This window comes from Elephantulus edwardii, unplaced genomic scaffold (genome assembly GCF_000299155.1).
Source record: "Elephantulus edwardii isolate Elephantulus edwardi_28Jun2011 unplaced genomic scaffold, EleEdw1.0 scaffold00272, whole genome shotgun sequence".
NCBI classification, from domain to species: Eukaryota; Metazoa; Chordata; class Mammalia; order Macroscelidea; family Macroscelididae; genus Elephantulus; species Elephantulus edwardii.
This window is the reverse complement of record NW_006400022.1, coordinates 1,962,808-1,988,567: the sequence shown is the minus strand read 5'-3', so window position 1 is coordinate 1,988,567 and position 25,760 is coordinate 1,962,808. Positions and strand designations below refer to the sequence as shown.

Below are 25,760 nucleotides of genomic sequence, written 5' to 3'. Positions count from 1 at the left end.
GTTTGAGATGGCGAGGTTGGCACAGGATAGAACAGCATTTAGGTCTCTTGTATATATGGTTGCTATGAGTTGCAAGCGACTCAATGGCACATTAACAACAACAACAAGTGGTACCAAGGATATCATTGCTGATAGCATATGGATCCTGGATAAATATAAAGAATACCAGAAGAATATCTTTTTGTGCTTTATTGATTGCACAAAGTCATTTAACTGTGTGGATCGTAACAAGTTGTGGCTGACATTGAGAGAAATAGTACCAGAGCACTTAACACGTTTCTGCAAATGATGGTAATACATAAAAAAAAGGGGGGGGGATGTCTTTCTAAGCACAGTCATCAGTTAAAAGTGTGCGGCAACATGTTAATTGTGCTCATGCGGAATCTGGTTCAGACCAGGAGGCTTTTGTGGTTTAAATTTGAGAGGTGAGTTTGTCAGGGTTGTAGTGTTTCTCCATACCTGTTTATTCTATATGCTGTTCAAATCTGAGAAGCTGGAATCTATAAAGAGAAATGTGATATCAGGATTGGTGGGAGACTCATCAGTAACCTGTGTTATGCAGGTTGCTTGCTGAAAGTGAGGAGAACTTGAAGCACTTGTTGCAGAAATTCAAGAAATATTGCCTTCAACATGGATTGCATCTCAATGTCAATAAAACAAAGATTCTTACCATTAGACCTATATGGAGCCTCATGGTGGATGGAGAGGAGTTTCATACTGTCAGGAGCTTCAGCTTGATTAGATCTACATTTAATACCCTTGGTACCAGTATTCAGGAAATAAGGAAACACATTGTACTGGGAAAATGTGTAGTTAGGGACCTCTTCAAATTATTGAGAAATAATGACGGGAGTTTGAGGACTATGGTGTGTCTGATTCTGGCCATATTCTTTCAAATCACTTGTTTTGCATCTGAAATCTGGACAGTACTCAAGGATGACATAAGAAATATTGACCTCTTTGAGTTGTGATGTTGAAGAGGAGCACTGAACATCCCATTAACTGCCAAAAGAACAAACAAATATGTCTTAGAGACTGAAGTGCTCTTTGGAGGCAAGAATGATGAAGAGGAGCTATTCCTTGAAGAGGGACATGATGTTGGGAAGTGTGGAGGGTTGGCAAAGAAGAAGACCGTCAACCAGGTGGATTGACACTGTGTTTGCTGCAGTGGGCTTCTATGTGTCAAGAAGTGTGAGGATGGCACAAGATAGAACAGGGTTCAGATCTTTTGTTCCTAGGGTTACTGTGAGTCATACCCAACGTGAAGGCACTCAGCAACAATAACAACATGATGTGTTAGTCTTGTGATATGCTTTTGGATTCTATTGACTAATACTTTGTTAAGGATTTTGGCGTTCTGTATTATTGAGAGACACTGGTCTTTAATTTTTTGTTTTAACAGTGTCTTTACCTGACTTTGTTAACAGATATGCTTCTTTCATAGAATGAGTCTAGGAGGATTACTTAATTATTTTTTAAAATAATTTATGTATAATTGGTGACAGCTCTTCTCTGAAAGTTTGGTAATATAACTGATAAATCCGTTTTGTGCTTTTGTGGTTTTTTTTTTTTTTTTTGTTTTGTGTGGTGGGAATTTTTTATGACATGCTCAGTTTCTGCTTTTGTGATGAGTCTGTTCAGATGTTCTGCTTCAGTCAGTGTCAGATTGAAGTTTTTTTTTAATGTCTAAGTATTTTTCTATTTCTTCTAGGTGATCATATTTGTTTGAGTGTAGATTTTCATAAAATTCCATCTTTTTTAATTTCAGTTGGTTTAGCTATGCCATTGCTTCTTTCATTTTTTTAATTTGAATTATTTGTATCTCTTCTTTCTTTTCCTTTATTAAACTTCCCAGTCATTTGTCAATTTTATTGACCCTTTTGAAGAACCAAATCCTGGTTTTGTTGATAGTTTCAATTGGTTTTCTCTTTTCTATTCCATTTCTTTTTGCCCTCATTTTTTTTCCTTGTTGTGTGCTCTCAAGTCGGTTTCGACTGGCACAGAGCAGGAGGATTCTTCCCATCCTTCTCCAGCAGAGAATCTGGTGGATTCAAACCACATGCTTTGGGGATTGTGGTGCAGCTTCTTGCAACTAGTCCACTAGATCCCCCTTATTTTTGTATAAACTTTTATAATTTCCTTTCTCTTAGATATTTTTTAGTTTTATTACTGTGCTTCAGTCCCTGAGTTCTCTATTATTACAGAGGAATCCCACTGATTTTTCGATACTTCTCTTGTATCCTGCCACTGTGCTAAATTGATTTACTAACTCTAACAGGTCGGTTTATTTCATCCCCCGCCCCCCTTCACAATATTGAGCCTTCCTATCCATGAACAGGAAACATTTTTTCCATTTATTTAGGTCTTTTATTGTGTCTTGCAGAAACGTTCTGTAGTTTACTTAGTATATATCTTTCATATTTTTAGTTAGGTTCACTCCCAAATATCTCATTTTGTGGTTGGCTATTGTAAATGGTATTGCTTTCTTGATTTCCTTCTCTGAGTTTTCTTTTTTTAATGTAGAGGAATCTCACTGTTATTTGGATATTGCTCTTGAATCCTGCCACCCTATTAAATTGATCTACTAGATCTAACTGTTCTTGTCAAGTTATTGGGATTTTCTGTGTACTGTATCATATCATCTGCATATCACAACAGTTTAACCATCTCATTTCAAGCCTAGATTCCTTTTATTACCCTCTATTTTCCCTCAGTCTTAGCAAGTATTTCTAATACAATACTGAACAGAAGTGGTTAGAGTGGGCATTCCTGTTTGGTCTGTAATCACCCACTTCCATTGATTTTCTTCTATCCTCTTGTTGTTTATTTCTACTTTTATAGCATTATCGTCTGAGAAAATGCATTAAGTTATTTTGACCTTTTAAAATTTATTGATGCTTATATTTGATATAAAATATCTGTTTTGGATAATGTTACATGTGTACTGGAGAAGAATATATACTGAGGTCTTTTATGGTCCATCTCTACCAACTCTTTCCCAAGACCAAATGTTTGATTATGAAGGGAATTCCAAGGTAAAGAATGACTCAGCCTGGGATTTCCTTGGGAAATGGTGGTGGCAAGGGGTAGAAGTGTCTTGCTTAGCAATGCTGGTACCCTAGCCTCTGTTGTCCACAAGTACGGCTTTCTTTTCTCTCCACCTTTGCTCTGTCTAGTTGTACAGAGAATATATACTGTCAGGGAGTTCTCTAAAGTGCTAAAGAGCAACGATGTCAGTCTAGAGACTTAGGAGCACCTGATCCTGACCATGGTCCTCTCTGTTGCTTGCTATGCTTTTGAAAACTGGACAGTGAATAAGGATGACAGATGAAGAATAGATGCTATTGAGTTGTGCTGGAGAAGAGTATTAAACATATCATAGACTGTCTAAGAGAATAAACAGGTCTGTCCTGGAGAGGTTGTTTCTTGAAAGCAAGGATTTTGAAGCTCCATCTCACATACTGGGGCCTTTGGTCAGGAAGATGCAATCCTTGGGGAAGGACATCATACTTGGAAGGGTAGAAGGTCAGCATAGGCTAGGAACAGCCTTGATAGGATGGGTTGACACTGACTGTGGCAATAAGGTCAGGTGAATCAGAGACACCGAGCTTGTTAGCTCAGGATATGGCCAGGCTTAGAGCCACTTTTCATAAAGGTGGTATGAATTATAGTTGAACCAAAGGCACATATCAACAATAGCAGCAACAACAACCCTATCATGCTTGCATGTGATAGTAATTTTATTGTTTGATAATTTCTATACTCTGTTGGATCATCTTTATTGGGAATGGGAACAGATATGGATATCTTCCAGCCAGTGGGCCAGGCAACCCTCCTCTAAGTTTCATGGCAGAGACTGGTGAATATTATCCAGGGCTGCATCTCTTATTTGAAATCGTTTCTATACCATCATTTCTTGGGGGCTTACATGATTCGTAGGCCAAAGACATTCCAGTGTAAAGTCAGGAACCTCTACCAACCCAACAATGATTGTTGGTGGGTTGGATATCACTGTCTTGGATCTAGAAGAGGACTGACAACACAAAATTGTACCTTTCCCATCAGTTAGCTGCCTCTGTGGGCACCTCTTTAGACTCCAGTTCCTATGGCAAATAACACTTACAAATGGCCATTCTGTGCTTTTTATGGTACTATGGTCCATCTGTCTTCTAATTCTATTAATTTCTTCAGTTCTTCCTTTTTATTTTATGTTCTAGGATTATATTTGTTTTCTGTTAACTGAGCTCATGTGGAACTTGTACACATAGACAAAGTAGTTGTTTGAATAGAGAAAGAGCATTCTATGTTGTTTAAAAGAGGGAAATGTGTGTTTCCAGTTTGTGTCCTTTCTCCATACTTAGTCTGTACATGGAACAAATAATCCTAGTAGCTGTACAGTATGAGGAAGAAAGAATGCGACTTCAGTATGTGAAGACTCATCAGAAACTCATGACTTGCAATTGAAACAGCCTTGCTTGCACAAAATAAAGAGGTCTTGAAACACTTATAAATATACATTACTTATAAGTATGTCTTTCATCTTCTCCTTTCTGTAAAATATTGTCTGTCAGACACCATTCTAAAAAATTAAGACAGACTAAGAAGAAGGATTGGCCATCCACTTCTGAAATAACAGGCCTTCAAAAACCCTATGGACAATAGAGCACACTTAGACCAGTAGACATGGCACCTGAGGCTAAGATCTAAAATATGGAAACACAAAGAAGAAGGAATGGTTGTAAGCATACTAATGATTGGAACGTGGAATGTGAGAAGTATGAATGTTGGAAAATTGGACACTGTTAAGAAAGAAATGGAAGGCATAAATATTGACATTCTAGATATTGACTAGATGAGATGACCTGGCATGGGGCATTTTGAATCAGATGATCATATGATCAATTATGTGGAGATGAAAAGGTGAGAAAAAAATGGGGTTTCTTTCATAATGAAAAAAGTAATTTCTAGATCCATCTTGAAATATAATATGGTGAGTGACAAGATAATAGCCAAATGCATAAAGGAAGTCCAGTGAGTAGTACTGTCATTCAAATATATGCACCAACAGCTAAAGCCAAAGAGGAGTAAACAGAAGATTTCTACCAACATTTGCAGTCAGAAGTTGATCAAACATACAATCAGGATGCATTAATAATGAGTGACTGGAATGCAAAAGTTGGGAACAGGGAAGAAGGATCAGTAGTTGGAAAACATCAACTTAATGATATAGTCACTGCAAATATGTTTTATAAGAAACACAAACACAGGCTATATGCGTGGATTTCACCTGATGGTATACATAGGAATCAAATTGATTATGTCTGTGGAAAGAATCTCTGGAGAAGCTCAATATATCAGCTGTGAAAACCAGACCAGACCAACAGAGCTCCAACTACTCATATGCAAATTCAAGCTGAAGTTGAAGAAAATGAAATCAAATCCACAGGAACCAAAATTTGACCCTACTCTATCCCACTCAAATTTCAAAACCATCTCAGGAACAGGTTAAAGGCCTTGAACACCAATGAGTGACGAACACATGAGCTGTGGGATTATTATTATTATTATTATTATTATTATTATTATTTTGATATTATCATCCATGAAGAATGCAAAACGTCATTACAAAGGCAGAAAAGAAAGTAATGACCAAGATGGATGTCAGATGAGACTCTGAATATAGCTCTGGAGCACTGAGAAGCCAAAGCAAAGGGAAGGAATTAAGGAGCAGAACAGAAAATTTCAAAGGGCAGCTTGGAACAACAGAGCAAAATATTATAATGAAATGTGCAAAGAGCTGGAGTCAGAAAATAAAAAGGGCCAAACGAGCTCAGCATTTCTTAAGCTGAAGGAATTGAGAAACAAATAGAAGAAACAACTTGCAATACTTAGGGATACTTTGGGCAGAACATTAAATGATCTAAGAAACATTAAAAGAAGATGGAAAGAGTATACAGAACCTCTGTACCAGAACAGCATATGATCAAGAGCCTTTGGTGATGAAGAAGTTCAAGCTGCTCTGAAAGAACTGGCAAAAAAACAAGGCTTTAGGAATTGATGGCATACCACTTGACATATTGCAACAAACAGATGCTGCCTTGGATGTGCTCACTAAGTTGTGCCAAGAAATCTAGAGGACAACTACCTGGCCAACTGACTGGAAGAGATCTATGTATATTTGTTCCCATTCCAAAGAAAAATTATCCAACAGAGTGTTGGAATGATCAGACAATATCATTAAGATCACATGGAAGCAAGATTTTGCTGAAGACTATCATAAAATGACTGAAACCATACGTCGACAGAGAATTGCCAGATGTGCAGTCTGGGTTAAAAAGAGGTCATGGGACTAGGTACTGTTGCTAATGTTAGAGGGATTTTGGCTGAAAGCAGAGAGTACCAGAAGAAAGCTCTTTCTCATTTGCCCTATCTGTTAATGTACGTGTGTTGTGTTGTACATAGGGTTTCCAGAGACCAGCTATTTTAGGAGTGGATGGCCAATCCTTCTTACTAGTCTGTCTTAATCTGAATGCTCAAATCTAGAAAAGTATCTGACAGAGAAGCATTTTACAGAAAAAAGTGAAAGATATTTCCCTAATTGTGAAATTAACTATTAGTTTCAGTGTTGTCCCTGCCCTTGGCACAAGTGTCTTGACCCACTTATTTCCCTGTTCCACCATCCACCAGAATCCTCATCCACTCGTAACCACTCCCTTCAACACCTATCTCCCATTGTCCAGAACAGATTATCCGGGAGGCTGGGCTGTATGAAGAGAAGTGTGGCATCAGGAATGGTGGAAGATTCATGAACAACCTGTGTTATGCAGATGACACAACCCTGCTTGCTGAAACTGAGAAGGACCTGAAGTGCTTGCTGTAGAGGGTCAACGACTGCAGCCTTCAATAGGATCGAGGCTCAATATCAAGAAGACAGAGATTCTCACCACTGGGCCAATTGGCAGCATCAGGATGGATGGTGAAGAGATTGATATTGTTAACAACTTTAGTTTGCTTGGTACCACAGTCAATGCTCTTGGCACCAGGAGCCAGAAAATTAAAAGATGCATTGTGATGGGAAAGTCTGCTGTTAGGGACCTCTCCAGAGTACTGAAGAGCAGTGGTGTCACTCTGGAGACTAAGGTGTGTCTGATACAGGCCATGGTCTTTGCAAGCACTTGCTGTGCATCACAGAGCTGGACAGTGACTAGGGAGGATAGAAGGAGAATTGATGCCTTTGAGCTGTGGTGCTGGTGAAGAGTATGGACTAGAAAACAAACAGATTCATCTTGGAGAGGGTTAAACCAGGCTGTTCCTTGGAGGCAAACATTCTGAGGCTTTGTCTGACATACTTTGAAGATGTTGCAAGGAGGGACTAGTCCTTGGAGAAGGACGTCATGCTTGGGAGGGAGGAGGGACAGCGAAAGAGGGGAAGACCCTCTATGAGGTGGATGGATTCAGTGACTGCGATAATCAGGGTGGGTGTGTCAGAGACAGTGAGATTGGCACAGGACAGAGCAGGGTTTTAGGCTGTTGTACATAAAGTTACTATGAGTCGTAAGTGACTCGACAGCACCAGAAGAATGTCTTGTGTTTCATTGCCTATGCAGTGGCATTTGACTGTGTGAATCACAGCAAACTGTGGCTGACTCTGTGAAGAATTGGGATCCCAGAACATTTGATTGTGCTTATGCGAAATCTGTGACCTGTATCAGGCGCACCTTAGTCTCCAGAGAGACACTGTTGCACCTGAGTACCTTTGAGAGGTCCCTAACAGCAGACTTTCCCATCGCGATACGCTTTTTGATTTCCTGACTGCTGGTACCAAGAGTGTTGACTGTGGAGCCGAGCAAACTGAAGCTGTGAACACTCTGAATCTCTTCGTCATCCATCCTGACGCTGCTAATTGGTCCAGTGGCGAGAATCTTTGTCTTCTTGACATTGAACCTTAGTCCATACTGAAGGCTGCAGTCCTTGACCCTTCGCAGCAAGTGCATGAGGTCCTCCTCAGTTTCAGCAAGCAGGGTTGTGTCATCTGCATAACGGAGATTGTTAATAGATCTTCCACCAATCCTGATGCCACAATTCTCCTCATAGAGCCCAGCCTCTCGGATAATCTGCTCTGCATATGACTAGGGAGGACAGAAGGAGAGTGGATGCTTTTGAGCTGTGGTGCTGGAGAAGGGTACTGAATGTACCATGGACTGCCAGGAAAACAAACAGATTCATCTTGGAGAGGATTAAACCAAGCTACTCCTTGGAGGCAAGGATTCTGGGGCTTCGTCTGACATACTTTGGACATGTTGCCAGGAGGGACATCATGCTTGGGAGGGTGGAGGGATGGTGCAGGAGGGGAAGACCCTCTATGAGATGGATTGATTTGGTGACTGGGGTAATCGGGATGGGTGTGTCAGAGGTGGTGCGGTTGGCGCAGGATAGAGCAGGGTTTAGGGCTGTTCTGCATAGGGTCGCTATGAGTCGCAAACGACTTGACGGCACATAACAACAACAATGCGAAATCTATACTTGGACCAGGAGGCAGTCATCAGAACAGAGCAAGGAAACACTGCATAGTTCAAATCAAGAAAGGGTATACACCAGGAATATGTTCTGTCTCCATACCTTTTCAATCTGTATGCAGAACAGATCATCCTGGAGGCGGGGCTTTATGAAGAGGAATGTGGCATCAGGATTTGAGGAAGATTCATGAACAACCTGCATTATGCAGATGATATAACACTGCTTGTTGAAACAGAGGAGGACCTCAAGTGCTTGCTGCAGACAATCAAGGACTGCAGCCTTCAATATAGATTAAAGCTCAACATCAAGAAAAGAAAGATTCTCACCACTTGGCAGATGGACAGCAATATGATAGATGGTAAATAGATTGAGATTGTTAACAGCTTTAGTTTGCTTGACTCCACAATCAATACTCTTGGTACCAGCAGCCAGGAAATCAAGAGACGAATTGCATTGGGAAAGTCAGCTATCAAGGACCTCTTCAAAGTACTGAAAAATAACATCATCAGTCTGAATTAGTAAAGTGTGCCTAATCCAGCCCATAATCTTCACAGTTGCTTGCTGTGCGTCAGAGAGCTGCACAGGTAGTCGGGATAATAGGTAGAGAATTAATGCCTTTGAGCCATGGTGCTGGAGAATAGCACTGCCAGAACATACTGGTTTGTCCTAGATAGGGTGGAGCCAGGCTGCTCCTTGGAGACAAACAGCTTGTGATACAGTTTACACATAACTGAGAAAAACATCTTCAAAGAAGTTAATGCTGACCCAGAAAAGAATGACATATATCTGAGAAAAACCATTTCAAAGAGGTAAATACTAATACAAGAAAGATACAGTTCCTTTTCTGGTGAACAGTTTAAAGTTCTTTCCATGATTAAAGAAAGTAAAATAGGATTCTAAGGTTGGGAGCAACTGATAGCAATTTTACTACTATATATTTGAATTATCTTGAATGTATTTAATACAACCTTATCATTCAGGCTCCCCCCCCTCCCAGTCTGTTTTAATCTGGAGGCTTCACTGTAGTCTGTCCACCATGGGTGCCTCCTGGTATTTGAAATACTGGTGTCATAGCTGCCAACATCACAATATCTACCACCAGAGTCCAAGAAATGGCAGTACAACTTGCCAGCTAAGACAATTGGCTTCAAAGCAGAGTCTACCTTGGACAAGACTCCACTCAGTGCCAGAGACCTTTCTGATGCCCATCCTTTCCAAGGAGTTCTGCTAACACGTAGAATTCATGTATATACATTTTTTGAAAATGAATTTTATTCTCATTTATCTTAGAGAGGATTTTACATCCTAGGAGGATAAAACCCACTGAACATACCACTCGTGACTGACCACCCCTCACTCGGGTTTCTCTGCTGCAGAACATGTGTTTAAAATGCCAGTTTTTAAAAAATCCACTTAGAGAAAAGGGATTCTCTTTCTGTCTTTGACAAGAGCAGGGGCAGGATTTGGGGAGGTGGTTCAGGCAGGAGTCCTCTGCAGTGTGTGCTCCTGGGCTCGCAGACCTCAAAGCTCCTCCTCCTCAGAGCACAATTCCTCCGACAAGGATTTGTGACTGGCTTTGTTCCTCTCGGAAGCAGCCTGGTTTAATTATTGTTTATTCCCCACAACTTTATTTTTACAGCAACTCGGAATTCTTTCTAGACGGTTAATTGCAATCTGAGCATTTACACTGGTGTTTGTAAAGGCACAGCACCATTTCTGTATTATAGTTTTCCTTGCTTTGTTTTATGACCAAGCTGTTCAGAGTTGGAATAAGCCATTAAAAGCAGCTAGACCTTAATCTGTCTTTATGTGAGAGCTTTTCTGGTAAATAAGCTGACTTTTTTTTTGTCTAGTAAAATTTTGTTTAAACCCTCTAAACCTTGGAAAAATTGAGATGCAGTTACTGCAAAATCTGTGCTCCATTGTTCCCTTCTCTTGCCCATTTCCTAATTAGAAGGCTTGCAGGCTGGTTGTGTTCTACTGTTCTTATTAGGTGAGGTGTCCTGTGAATCTAGGGTCTGTGCTTCATACCAGAAGGCACAACACATTTGCCTGAAGTGCATCTCTTGTCACCTCACTAGGCTACTTCTCAGGCGTTTGCATATCTGTTTCTATTTGATATATTTATTCTAAAATGCTACAGACAATACCTGAAGACACTGTATCTGAGTACGTGTGTATGTGGACGTGAATGTGTGTGGGTATGTGTATACAAGTCTGTAAAAATGCTAGTGTGTGTGAGAGAATGTGAATGTTTAAAAGTGTGTATGAGAATTTGCAGTGGCATGTGCACAAGTATATGAGAGTGAATGTGCAATGACAAGGGAGTTTGTGTGCATAATGTGTGTGCTAGGTGCACATACCATTGGAGCAGTATAGAAGAATTTCACCCAGTTGTTGCTGGACTTTTAATAGTAACCCACTGTTTTAAACAAAACCAGATTAATGACCTTGAAAGTACTGAGCAGCCAGATCCAGTACTTTCTTTTTTTCTTCTTTCAGTAGGCTTGTTGCTGGATTATGATACCCATTTGCAAAATAGCATATTGATACCAACAGCATTTCATTTTTTTCTTTAATTTTTTTTTTAAAAAAAACAAGTGTGCTCCATATTTCCAAATAAAAACAGACAGATGCTGGCTCAGGTACTAGCCTTGAGCAGGCCTACCAGTGCCAGCCCAGTGGCCCTGGCTTGTCAGTATGTGCTGCCCATCCTGTGCCCCAAAGAGGGAGGTGAGAGGAAAGCAGGGCCTGTAGTGGACCAGTTTCCACAGCTGTTTGAATTCTATATAAACAAAGAATTCATTGTTTTCAATCCTGGGAAGTGGAGTGGTAGGATAATTTTTAGTTAAATGTTTCCTCTCTCCCTCCTGTTCAGACATTGCTTGTTCTTTCCCTTCAGACTCTGAGCAAATTTGTGAAAAGGGGCTGGAGTAGCAGGCAGTTCAGGAGGGGATGGATAGTGTGCTGGGAGAAGGGAAAGATGTTCCTTCCCCATTTGGCCACAGCTCATGGCCATGTACATGCAGAGGCCAACTCAAACCTCATCACAGTGCCATTGTACTCCTTGTATCTCCACCTTCTCAGGTCTGACCTCAGAGTCTATCTTGTTGATTGATGGGTGAACCTGCCTGCTTGCTCACAGAGGTCTTGGGACCTCTGTAGGGGGTCAGACTCTCTAATATGAGGAGTGGGGGAGGTTAGGGCTCAGGCCTCATTAAAGGGCCAGTTTTGACCCAGAAGGAAGGGTGGGCATGCAGCTCCCTGGAAGCTCTCTCTAGCACTCAGTGAGACTGCCACATGGTAAAGAGAAGACCTTTTAGTGCCTCAAAGCTTAGTTTTCTGACGCTGTTGTGGTTCTGTGCTCTTGAGCTAGGGAAAACTCATAGGACCCTGTGAACAACATAGTTAAACCTTACCCTATCCTGCAGTATCCTCATGATCTCTGATATGCTCTAATCTGTTCTTACAGTCACTGCATAGACCCATCTTGTTGAGGAGCTTCTTTCTCTGATCTTCACCAAGTGACGCTTCAAAGAACCAACATGTCACAAACCTAAAGGCAAGAAGTCTGAACTCAAGTGTCAGCAACACCATGTTCTCTTTACTGAGGAAGGGTCTTTTTATTAATTTTTCCTAGCTTTTGCAGCCCAGGCATCTCTTGGCATTCCATGGCTTGTGGTTTTTATCTCCCTCCATCTTCACATCATTGCTTCCTCTTTCACTCTTTCACTCTTTCTGTTCCTTTTTATAACCCGCCATTCAGAAGATTTTCAACCCACCTTACTCCATCTTTAAAGATGTCAGTTAAATCTGTCACATACAGGTTGCTGATGATGTAGATAGATTCTTGGAGCAGATGTGTCTGCACTGTGACGCCTCTGCCGGCCTTTCCACTGAAGATTGCCTCTACCCTGAACAGTCTTCACACTTCAGATACCTTGCTGTTCACACACATTCATCTATTTGCCTGAACTTTCCTTCCTGTCTTCCAGAGGCTGTACCTCACTCATGCAGCATCCCCCTGACTTATGTTTGAAAAACTGTGACTTAGTTTCCAGCATCACAATAACACACACTGCACCACAGTTTAGCACTCTGACAGAGGGTGGTATGTGTAATGGATAAAGAGAATTACATTAGAGAATACATGTCACCCTGTAAGCACATGCCTGACATCTAGTAAATTCTCATTTGGTGGTAGTGGTGGTGATTATCAGATGAGCATGAAGCTCTTTGCCTGCAATCCCATGTGAACAGTGAAGACGAGAGGGCCAGCCCAATGAGCAGCTTTATCCTGTTGTTCGTTTTGTTAGGTGTGATGTTAGTTCTGTAGGTTTGCTGGTAAGGGCGGAACCTGTATTCTGAAGAGGATATGTTTTATGTCTCCACTACAGGAATTGCTTACTTAGGAGGTGTGTGCAGTGCAAAGCGGAAGTGTGTGCTAGCTGAAGACAATGGCCTCAATTTGGCCTTTACCATTGCTCATGAACTGGGCCACAAGTAAGTATATGTCCAGGGGTGGTTATGCCTCATTAAATTTATATTTGAATATCTGGTTTTGACTGATCTTTTAGTTCTAAAGTAGTACGCCTGTGTGCCTTTACTGCTTTTACAATGAGGATTGGGGGGTGAGAGCTGAAAGGTCACTATGGCACAGAAGCCCTCTGAAAGTCAGAATGTTCACTTGATGTTCTTGTCTGTCCTTAAAGCCAGCTGATACCTGGAATAGGGTGCTCTCCCCTTCCCTGAACAGTGTGGTGCACTCATGGATTTATCTTTATCCTGTTGCCATTCCTATTTTATTTTCAGCTAGTTTCCAGTATAGTTTAACTTTCTGAATATAGGGCTCTCTGGTGTTCTGGTAGGTTAAGAGTTAACACCACTAACTAAAGGGCAGGATGTCTGTATCCACTAGCTGCTCGAGGGGAGCAAAATAGACAGTCTCCTTTTATGCACTTTATAGCTTTTGGAAACTCACAGTAGGGTCAGCTATGAGTTGATTCTGACTAGGAGTTGAGCTTTCTGAATGTAGAATTTCAAGGTTTTCTTTTAATAAATTAATTACTGCATTTGCACATGGAATTTAGTTTTACTGCCAACACAGTGGCATGTGGCTTGAATCCACCAGTTGTTTTGCGAAAGAAAGATGAATAGTCTCTTCCTATGCAATTTACTGCCTCTGATAAACTACTGGAGGATCATCTATGAATTAATTCTTACTCAGTGGCAATTAACAGCAATAACAGTATCACCTGCTGAAATAACCAGAATCTTAAAGCAAGATAGAATCTAAGGAAACCTCAGTTTTTAGATGAAGAAACAGGATAAGAGAGGCTGGGAGCTGACCTGGCTTTGACATCATCATTCAAGAGAGAAGTCTCAGGTGGCAGAAAGCCAGCTGACTCCAAAATGTTTACTTTTTTTCCTCCTCAAAGAGGTGTCTGTTTTATGTTTCTATGACAATATTCTCTAAAGGTAACATTGCTATGGTATTGTTTGAGAGCACAGGATTAGGTAGGAGAGAAGGGAAAATAAAACAGAAATATTCAAATTTATGGGATCAAAGATGGGAGAAGAGTGGGAATTAAGCTGTGGGAATAAAATAGTACAATTAAATGGAAATCTAGTTCTTAAAAATTAGCGTAAAAGTTTCCTAATGACTGCATCAGATGAGACTTATCCCTACCTTCATAAGATTAACGTGGAATGCATAAACCAAATGTTTAAATCAATGCTTTTTCTTTACTATCAGCAGTTCTGGGACTTCATTCATTCATTCATTTATTTATTTTTCGGTGGTGCTGTTTTATTTTATCTGGTAGCATTTTCATTTATTCCAATACTAAGGAGAAAGGTTTGACAGTTGATTTTTGTTTACCTGTTAGCTATTGTGATGTGGGTGCAGAGAGTAAAAATAACATTATGTATATTTCCTGGACTAAAGAGAAAATTGTTTGTTACTGTCCCAGGGCCTACAAGCATAAAATGAGCAATTCCCTTTAATTACATTGTTGTTTAATCTTGACAATAATTTTCAAATATTGATGGCACTATAACTTTGCCCAAAGTCCTAGAATAAAATTTTTTAAGTGAAATACAATCTAATTCTTATCTCTTGAGTGGCAAAAGGCATGTATCAAAGAATATCTGATGAGGAGATAATGAGATATAAATCAAAATGACTTTGGGAAATAGTATTATGTTTCTACTTAGAAGCAGTCCTCAGCACAGAGCAAGAAAACACTGCATGGCTCAAAATAAGGAAAGACTGTGTCAGTGCTGCATCCTGTCCTCATACCTTTTCAATCTGTATGCAGAACAGATCATTTGGGAGGCAGGGCTTTATGAGGAGGAGGGTGACATCAAGATTGGAGGAAGACTCATTAACAACCTACAATATGCAGATGACAGAACTTTGCTTGCTGAAACTGAAGAAGACTTAAAGCACTTGCTGCAAAAGTTCAAAGACTGTAGTCTTCAATATGGATTGAAGCTTAACATTAAGAAGACAAAGATTCTCACCACTGGGCCAATTGGCAGCACCATGATATATGGAGAATAGATTGAGGCTGTTAACAATTTCAGTTTGCTTGGCTTCACAATCAACATTTTGGCACCAGGAGTCAGGAAATCAAAAGACTAATTGCATTGGGAAAATTTGCTGTCATGGATCTCTCCAGAATGCTGAAGAGCAATAATGTCAGTCTAGGTACAAAGGTGTGCCTAATCCAGGCCCTGGTCTTCTTAATTACTTGTTATGCTTCAGAGTTGGACAATGACTAAAGATGACAGAAGAAGAATAGATGCCTTCAAATTGTGGCGCTGAAGAACAGTCTTGAATATACTGTGGACTGCCAATAAAACAAATCGGTCTGTCTTGGAGAGGATGAAGGCAAGTCTTTCCTTGGAGGCTAGGATTTTGAAGCTCTGCCTCACTTACTTTGAGCACGTGGCCAGGAGAGATTGGTCATTGGAAAAGGACATCATTCTTGTAAGGGTGGAGGGACAGTGCAGGAGAGGAAGACGTTTGATGAGATGGATTGAGACAGTAACTGGGGCATTGGGGGTTGGTGTGTTGGAATTAGCGAGACTGGCTCAATACAGGGAAGGATTCAGAGCTGCTGTACATAGTGTTGCTATGACTGTGTACATAGTGTTGTATCACTGGTATGACTCAACCAGTAATATGCTATGACAGCTTTGGAAGCAGTAATGGCATCCACTTCCTAAACAACATGCCTCCAGACACTCTATGAACTTTGATAAATGTCGATAGTTGCAGAGGGGCTTTGGGCCTTTTGTTCATAGGGTTGCTATGAGGCATGCTGGACTTGAAGGCCATCAACAACAACTACTTAATCTCTCTACTGTAATTCACTTGGCCCTTCATTAAAAACAAAACAAAACAAATAGCTAGTTGTTGAGATAATTCCATATGACAAGGACCTCCTGCATTCAGTAGCTGCCAGTTCCTAATTGGACCACCCCTCTTTGCTGAGGATAGCCTTTTTTAGTACCTGAGATTTACCCTGAGGCTTATAACAATGCAAAGCTGTCAAAATATTTGACCACAAGGTTGTTTTGTCTTTGAAAACTCACTCACTCTTTACTGTTGAGTCAGAGCCAAGCTATAGCTGGCATTCCAGTGTGTTTTCTGAGACTGTAAATCACATGGGAAGAGACTGCTCATCTTTCTCCCTTGGAGTGGATAGTGAATTCAAATCACCAGCCTTCAGTTGGCAGTGTAACTCCTTACCCACCAGATCTCCCTTGTCCTTTGAAAGGTAAATATAAATAAGATTATTTGGACTGTGCTGTCAGAAGAAGCATTACTGAATGTAGCATTCAACACTGCAAAAGTCCCAATACTGTTTGTAAACAACCATCTCCCTGTATATTCAAAATGCAAGGCCTCATTTTCCATGAGGACCTATTTCCGCTGAATAAAATGCTAGCCTCTTAGCACTTGAGGTCTGCAAAACAGAAAGATTAGATTAAATAATAGTTTGTTGCCCTGTAGCTACTGTCAATGTGGAATTGCTTGAAGGGTGCTTCTTCACATGCCACTCAACTCTAATTGCCCTACAAAAATAATTACCAAAAAATATCATGGTAGCATTTTGCCTTTCTCCTAGTTGAATAATTGTGACTTCTGAGAAGTCTTTTGTCTTTGAGCATTCTTGTGTGTTAGGAAACAGATTGAAACCTCTCCATCTCTGGCCCCAGGACCTCCATGCAAGTCATGGTGTGTGGAATATTTGAAAAGGCAAGACTCCTTTTGCCTTGCTTAAGCTCCTTCACAGCCAGTGTACCTGCAGACTTCCTTATTTGTGGAACAGAATGATACAATTTAACTCGACTTCCCTTAAATGTATGGGTGATTTAAGGATGGAATAGCAGACTTGATGGACTTGTGTTACTGAGGTTACCATCCAGTCCTTATACCTCTTAGAGTTTACTAATGCTATGGTGCCCTCCAGCACCATAACTCAAAGATGACAGTTTTTCACTTATCATTCTTAGTCACTGTGGAGCTCTCTGGTGCACAGCAAGTAATAGTAAAGACCATGGCTTGGATCAGGTGCACCTTAGTCTATAGATTGACATCATTGCTCTTCAGTACTCTGGCGAGATCCCTGACAGCAGATTTTATGAAATGCATTTCATCTTTTGATTTCCTGGCTGTTGGTACCACGAGTGCTGATTGTGGAGCTAAGCAGGATAAAGCTGTTAACAATCTTAATCTTTTCACCATTTATCATAATATTGCCAATTTGCCCAGTGATGAGAAGAGTGAAACCAGGCTGTTCTTTGGAGCAAGGCTGACATATTTTGGGCATGTTGCAAGGAGGTCCCAGACGTTGGAGAGGGGCATCAAGCTTGGAAAAGTGAACGGACAGCGCCGGTGAGAAAGACCCTGGATGAGATGAGTGACTGGGCTAATAGGGGTAGGTGTGTCAGAGACAATAAGGTTGGCTCAAGACTGAGCAGAGTTCAGAGCTATTGTACATAGATAGGGCCACTATGAGTTACAGGTGACTTGATTACACATAACAACAACAACAACAACAATAAAATCATATCTATCATGCTGTTAGGGACCTCTCTAAAGTACTCAGGAGCAACAGTGTCTCTCTGGAGACTAAGGTGCGCCTGATACAGGCCATGGTCTTTGCAATCGCTTGTTATGCATCAGAGAGTTGGACAATGACTAGGGAGGACAGAAGGAGAGTGGATGCTTTTGAGCTGTGGTGCTGGAGAAGGGCACTGAATGTACCCTGGACTGCCAGGAAAACAAACAGATTCATCTTGGAGAGGATTAAATCAGGCTACTCCTTGGAGGCAAGGATTCTGGGGCTTCGTCTGACATACTTTGGACATGTTGCCAGGAGGGACGGGTCCTTGGAGAGGGACATCATGCTTGGGAGGGTGGAGGGACGGCGCAGGAGGGGAAGACCCTCTATGAGATGGATTGATTCGGTGACTGAGGTAATCGGGATGGGTGTGTCAGAGGCGGTGTGGTTGGCGCAGGATAGAGCAGAGTTTAGGGCTGTTGTGCATAGGGTCGCTATGAGTCGCAAACAACTCGATGGCACATAACAACAACAACAACATCATGTACTGAACATCTACTGTTTGCCACCCCTTCTCATCTGTTTGCCATGCTTTTGTGACTTGTGTGTTGCTTTGATACTGAAAGGGATGTCATCAGTAATTCAAATACCAGCAGGGTCAGCCATAGTTGACAGATTTCAGCAGAGTTTCCAGACTAAGACACAGGCCTGGCCATCCATTTCTGAAATAAGAGACCTTTGAAAATCCTTGAATGACCATATTATGAAAGCCCATGGTAGTCTTTGATTGATTTTTTATTTTTAATTTTTTTTAAATAATTTATGCTGGTTTATTTACAAAGTTCGTATGCATTGTTTTTCACACTGGATCTTTCCCATTTCCATCTCTCCCCCATCTCATCAAATTGTGTGACCCTCTAATTAACCACTCATTCTCACTCCTCTGCTCTCACCCTCCTCCCCACCTCTTTGATTCTCATACTCTTTCTACAATAATGGTCTTATAGCTAAGTGAACTAACTCAGTGCCATAAGAAATTTTTACAATGCAAAATGCAAATGCATGCCTAGAACAATTGTAAATATAAACCATCGATGAAAAAAAAAATCAATGTCTTTAAATTTTAGTGCTGTGAATGAGTATTTACTGTCCCACAGACTACCCAAACAATGATCAATTCCGTTTAAGAGGATATCAAACAGGGTGCTTCTTATGGAAAGAAATGGTGAAACTTCATTTCATATTCTTTCACCATGTTGTCAAAGGAACATCTCCTTGGAGTTGGGGAATAAGAACTCCATGTTGAGAAAATAGAGTCGTGAATGAGAGGAAGATCTTCAGTGAGAAGAACTGGAATAGTGACAACCCTCTTAGCTTCTCATAGGATAGAGAAATATTTTGATCATCTTTTCACAGGATTGTAGTGAGTTGTAGCTCACATTATTGCACAAAACAATAGAACACAAAAACAACAGAACTAGTATAATGAATAAAGATATAAACTTATGTGAGATACACACATGCTGATTCCTTCTCTAGTTGTATTACCTTAGCAAGTACTTCCCAAACAGTATTGAAGAGAAGTGGTTAAAGTGGGCTTTCTTGCCTGGTCCCTGTTTGCAAGAAGAAAGCAGTGTTGGATTTTGTTGAAGGCCTTTTCTGCATCAGTTGACAGGATTATATGGTTCTTGTTTGTAGTTTTCTTGATAGGATGATTTATATTTATATTTTTCTTATGTTGAACTATCTGTGCATATGTGTTATGAATCACATTTGATCAAGAGGAATTACATTTTTGATGTCCTGTTAGGCAAGGTTTTTTAAAAAACTACTTTTGCATTTATATTAGTGAGAGATACTCGTATGCAATTTTCTTTTTTGGTAATGCTTTTGCTTGGTTTTTGTATCAGCATTATGCTTCATGGAAACACTCTGGGAATGTTCTTTATTTTTCAATTTAAAAAAATTAATTTAAAAAGAATTAGCAATAGATCTTTTCTAAATGCTTGGTAGAATTAAAATGTGAAACCATATGGGCAGACTGTTTTGAGGCATAGATTTTTAGGATCTGCTCAGTATCTTCTTTTGTAATGGATTTATTCAAGTGTTCAAAACTCATCTGTGTCATTTTGGATAGAGTTTGAATTTCAAGGAATTTGTCACTTCTTCTATATCTTTACCTCAATCTGAGTATATATTTTATAACATTCCATTAGTATAAATTTAATTTCATCTCTTTCTGTTGTGAGTTATTTGGGTCATCTTTCTTTTCTTACGTTTGCCAATGATCTATTTTATTCATTCTTTTGAAGAACCAGCTCTTGGTATTATTGATAGTTAAATTGCATTTCTTTTTCTCTGTCATTGATTTCAGCTCTTGTCCTTTTATTTTCCTATATATTATATACTGTAAAGTTTTTACATAAAGATAGGCTTTGTCAAACTGGTTTACATAATTTTTTCAATTCCTTTATATTTTGTATCATTTATGGTCAACCATAGGAAGCTAAAACACACACATATAGACACACAAATAGTAGCCCATATTTGCATTCATATGTGTGTGCATGTGTGTATTTTTGATTGCTCCTTATGCATCTGAGTGTTTGATAATGATTTAGAAAGATCAAAAAAGAATCAACACATTTGAGTTGTGATGTTGGAGTAGAGTACTGAATACTCCATGGAGTGTTGAAAGAACAAACAAATATACCTTGGGAGAATTGCAAATAGAGTGCTCCTTAGAGGAGAGACAAGAATGATGACCTTCTGCACATCTACTCTGGGCATGTTGTCAGAAGGGTCCAGTCCCTGGAAAAATACATGATGCTCGGAAAGGCAGAGAATCAGTGAAGGAGAAGAAGATTCTCAACAAAATGGATTGGTGCAGTGATTTGTAACATTAGGCTCAAACATAGCAAAGCACATGAGGATAGACAGCACCTAATACTAATAACAATTGCATTGTGCATTGTGCTGTGCATTCATTATACTAGTTAGTCCTATGGGGTAGGTATTATATAGCTTTTATTTTATAAGTTCACTCATTCAGAACTTCCAGTCAGAACCGACTCTTAGCTGAACCTCCAGTAGGGTTTTTGAGGCTGTAGATTGCCAGGGAAAAGTTGCCCATCTTTTTCTACATATCCTCAGGCGAATTGAAATTTCAAGAGAGAGGTCAGCTTCGGGTTAGCATCATCCCTCCTTATGGACTACTCCACCAGAGTTCACTTTATGAGTTGTGGTTCTTATGTGCTTTTGAGTCAGAGTTGACTAATTGGTGACCCTCCAGCAGGTTTTCAGAGGCTGTAAGCCACATGGGACGAGATTGCCCATCTTTATCCTTTGGATTCACAGTGCTAAGCTATTCATACTGCTTGCCTAGCCCTACCAGTAATATTACTGCTAGAATGCTAGTGTTGTTTTGATAAAAATTTTATTTTAAAAAAAAATAACTATGAGATATTATCTCACCCCAATCAGAAGAGCAAAATCGAACAGAACAGCAAGCAACAGATGCTGGCGAGGTTGTGGAGAAACTGGAACTCTTATTCATTGTTGGTGGGAGTGTAAAATGGTGCAACCACTGTGGAAGGTGATATGGCACTTTCTCAAAAAGTTGCAAATAGAGATACCATTTGACCCAGCAATTCCACTACTGGGAATATACCCCGAAGAGTCCATAACTGACATCCAAGCAGATATATGCACGCCCATGTTTATCATGGCTTTGTTCAGAATAGCAAGAAGTTGGAAACAACCTAAGTGCCCATCAACAAATGAATGAATAGAGAAGCTGTGGTATATTCACACAATGGAATAGTATGCTGAATTGAAAAACAAGGAACTCATGCAATATTATTCAAAATGTGTGACCCTGGAGGACATTATGCTGAGTGAAATTTCTCAGTCGCATGGTGCCACTGCTGTAAAATGGAACTGATATCAGAGTTGGGGTCAGACTGAGAAAAACTGGATAAATTGCATAAACTGCATTGAAACAGATGAGGGAAAGAATAATTTAAAAGCAATGTATGATAGGGTATTGTGGTTATCACAAGAGTCCACAATTAAGGTTGCATAGTGGAGTGTACTTGGGGTGGCAGGAGGGGTGTGGGGGGATTGTATATCAAAGAAAGCAATTTTCTTTTACTTTTCAAAGAGAGGAGGGAACTGGGGCGGGGAGGCAGGGGGGAGGGCTAGGCAGAGAGAAAAGTGCAACAGTGAATGAATTGAAATCCAAAATCTCTGTAAATGTTCATTAAAATCATTAAAATAAAATCTAAAAAACATTTATTTTATACTGGTTAACTGACAAAGTTCATATACATTATTTTTTTCACAGGATCTTTCTCATTTCCTTTACGCACCCAACCCTCTACCTGTCAAATTGTGCAATCCTATGATTACTAACCCCCCATCCTCACCCCTCTACACCTACCCTCCCACCTCCCTTGAATTCTCATACACATTTTACTAGTTATCTTTTTATTTCTACAATAATGGTCTTATACAGTGTTTGTCCTTACGGGACTGAGTTAGTTCATTTAGCATTATACTCTCCAGTCCCTCCCAAGTTAGGTGGTGATTTTCAAAATCATTGCTCCTGCATGCTGTGTAGTATTCCATGGTGTGAATGTACCATACTTTCTCAATCCATTCAATTTTGGTTGGACGTTTGAGCTGTTTCCATGTTATTGCTATGGTGAGACATTCCTTGGCAGATTGCTACTGGAAAACTTTCAAATGTCCATGTTAACACACAGGTTTGGATCACATTTAGTATTTGTATATGACCTAGTGAAGTAATAAACAGTGGAAAAGCAAAGCTGAAGAACTAACAGATCTTTGAAAAGTTTCTAACATTTGTTTACTCCTGACCAAACAATTAAATGATAAAAAGTCATCCATATGAACTCATTTTTAGTCTCTTAACATGAAGATGGCCCAAATTTTTAGAATACAGGAAAAAGAAAGTTGAGTGCAGCCATAGTAACGTAACAATTTATATCACTGTTGTTGATATTAAGTAAGTCTTTGGCTCATGGTGACCCCATGTGACACAGCAGAACTGCCCTTCAGGGTTTTCTAGGCTAAACTTTCTTTAAGAACAGAACTGACTGGTTCGTAGCTGATGTCACTGGGATTTTTCCATGTTGCATTTTGATCTTTTAGGGGAGTTTTTGGAAACAAAAGCATTATTCATTATAAAGGTCAATCAGAAACACAATCTTTCACATGATATGTCATGCCATGAAAATACTGAGTATTACCTACTGATATTCACATGCAAGAAACTGAGAAATTAAATCCTTTATGTATTTTAAAATGTTTTTTCAGACATGAAAAATTTAAGCTGCGTGTCACAATATTGAAAGATACTATAGGAAATATATTGAACGGCTCTGAAAGCATCAAAAGAAGATGTAGGGAACACTCAGAATCACTGTACCAAAAAGAATTGATTGAGACTGAAAAATTTCAGGAAGTACCATATTAATAGGAGCCAATAGTAATGAAGGAGGAAATGGAAGCTACTTTGAAGGCATTGGCAAAAAAAACCAAAACAAACAAGGCACCAGGAATCAATGGGCTGCCACTTAACTTGCTGCAGTTAACAGATTGAGCCTTGGATGCACTCACCAGTCTATGCCAGGAAATTTGGAGGACAGCTATCTAGCCAATGGATTGGAAGAGGTCCATATTTGTTCCCATTCCCAAGAAATGTGATCCAACTGAATGTGGAAACTATCATGCAAGCAAAATGCTATTGAAGATCATTCAAAAGCGCAAAGAACAGTGCATACATAGGGAACTACCAGAAGTTCAAGCAGGATTTGGAAGAGGCCATGGCATCAGGCATATATCATTGCTGATGTCAGATAGATCCTGGCTGAAATTAAGGAATACCAGCAGAATGTGTATTTATGCTTTATTGGCTATGCAGAGACGTTTGACTGTGTGGATCCTGACAAGCTGTGGTTGTCATTGAGAAGTATGGGAATCCCAGGTCACTTGATTGTGCTCATGTGGAACCTGTGCCTGGACCAGGAGGCTGTTGTGCGAACAGAGCAGGGAAGCATTGCATGGTTTGGAATTGGGAGATGAATGTGTGAGAGTTTTATTCTATCTCCATACTTGTTCAAGCTATATGCTGATCAAATTACCGAAGAAGCTGTACTTGGTGAAGAGGAATGTGGCATCAGGATTGGAGGGAGACTCATCGATAACCTGAGTTATGCAGATGACACAACCTTACTTGCTGAAAGTGCAGAGGACTTAAGCACTTGTTGCAGAAGATCAAGGAACCTCTTCCAATCTGTTGGCCAGACAGCCTTCCTCCAAATTTCTTAGCATAGACTGATGAGTGCATCTACTGCTGAATCCGTTATTAGAAACAAGTCAGTTGGTATCCCGTAAATTCCTGGGGCCTTATTTTTTTGCCAATGCCTTTATTGCAGCTTCCAATTCCTCTTTCATTACTATTGTCTCCTGTTAATATGGTACTTCCTGAAATTTTTCAGTGTTAAGGAATTCTTTCTGGTACAGTGACTCTGTTTTCCCTGCATCTTCTTTTGATAATTCCTGGATCATTAAGTATATTTCCCATAGCATGTTCCAACATTGCAACATGAGGCTTAAATTTGTTTTTCAGTTCTTGAGAAATGCAGAGCAAGTCCTTCCTTTTTTATTCTCCAGTTATAGCTCTTTGCATCTTCTGTTATAATACTTTGCTTAGTCCTCCCAAGCCAATTCAAGTTCTATCCTGAAATACAATGTTGTGAGTGACAGGTTTAGATACATACACGTACAAGGAAGACCCATTAATACAACTATTTAAGTATATACTCCTGCATCTGGTGCCAAAGAGGAAGAAGTAGAGAATTTTTACCAAATTTTGTTGTTTGAAATTGACTAAACATGCAATCAGGATGCGTTAATGATAGTGACTGGAATGCAAAAGTAGGAAACAGTGAAGAAGGGGTAGTAGTTGTAAAATATTGGCTTGGTGATAGAAATGAAGCTGGAAATACAATGATTGAATTTTTTATTTACAATGACTTATTCTTTGCAAATATCTTTTCTAAAAGATGACTTTATACATAGATTTCATCTGATAGGCTGCAAAGGAATCAGATTGACTACATTTGTGGAAGAAATCATTGGAGAAGCTCAATATCAGCAGTCGAAACTAGACCAGAGTCTGACTGTGAGTCAGGCCATCAATTACTCATATGTAAGTTCAAATTGAGGCCAAAGAAAATGAATTAAGTCCTTAGGAACCAAGGTATTATCTTGAATCAATTCCATCTGAATTTCATTGAACACCAATGATAGAAGACCAGATGAGTTGTGAGGATGATATCAGGGATATAATACATGAAGAAAACAAATGGTCATTACAAAAACTGAGAAAGACAAAATTGAAATGGATGTCAGAAGAGACTCTAAAGATTGCTATGAATCATCAAGAAGAAAATATAAAGGAAAACACATAGAAGTGAAAGATCCGGACAGACAATTTCAAGGGCAGCTTGGGAAGATAAAGCAAAATATTTTCGAGTACCATTCCTTATAAAATGGGCACCATTTTGTTCAATTTCAGCAGTTTCTATCAAAAGTTCAATTACCTTTTTGTTACCAGTTATCCTTGCTACTTGAGGTATCACATATTTCTTTGGTACTTGTAATTTGAAAGAAATTTAAACAACCACCTTCTCTTGAGGATCCTCCTCTGAGATCTCATGGCTTTCATAGGTCATTTCTACTCAGTTCCCTACTCTGTCTTTGACAGATAGTTTCTTTTTTTAAGATGCTCTCACCCATTTTCCGCTTCCTTTGAGACTACTTTTTTGCTAGGAGGCATATATTCATCTAGCTCTTTGCCTAATTCTTTTGTCTATCCTTGAGATTCCTTCTTTTTTCCTAGTTTCTAGTTAGATTTTTTTAACTTTCTTTATTTTTCTTTTCAGTGAACATCTACAAAGATTTTGGAATTCCATTCATTCATTGTTGCACCCCTCTCCCCCCCCATTTGCTCCTCTCCTTAAAACGCCAAAGAAAAACTCTCTCATTGGTACGCAATCCCCCACACACATTCCCCAACCCCCAAATATAATCCACTCTGCAACCCTCATTCCGTACTCTTACGATAAACATAATGCC

The 25,760-nt window shown here is 39.7% G+C and overlaps 1 protein-coding gene and 1 pseudogene across 1 annotated transcript in view; one reads left to right on the top strand and one right to left on the bottom strand.

The window, feature by feature from the left end:
- ADAMTS17 (ADAM metallopeptidase with thrombospondin type 1 motif, 17) overlaps positions 1–25,760 on the top strand; it is a 530,244-nt gene that overhangs the window by 199,158 nt on the left and 305,326 nt on the right. The window contains exon 8 of the mRNA XM_006900064.1: positions 12,915–13,020. Within this exon, the coding sequence (XP_006900126.1) occupies positions 12,915–13,020 (106 nt within the window). The remainder of the gene's footprint in view (positions 1–12,914; positions 13,021–25,760) is intronic.
- Positions 16,434–25,760, bottom strand: part of LOC102867124 — a 13,865-nt pseudogene continuing 4,538 nt past the window's right edge.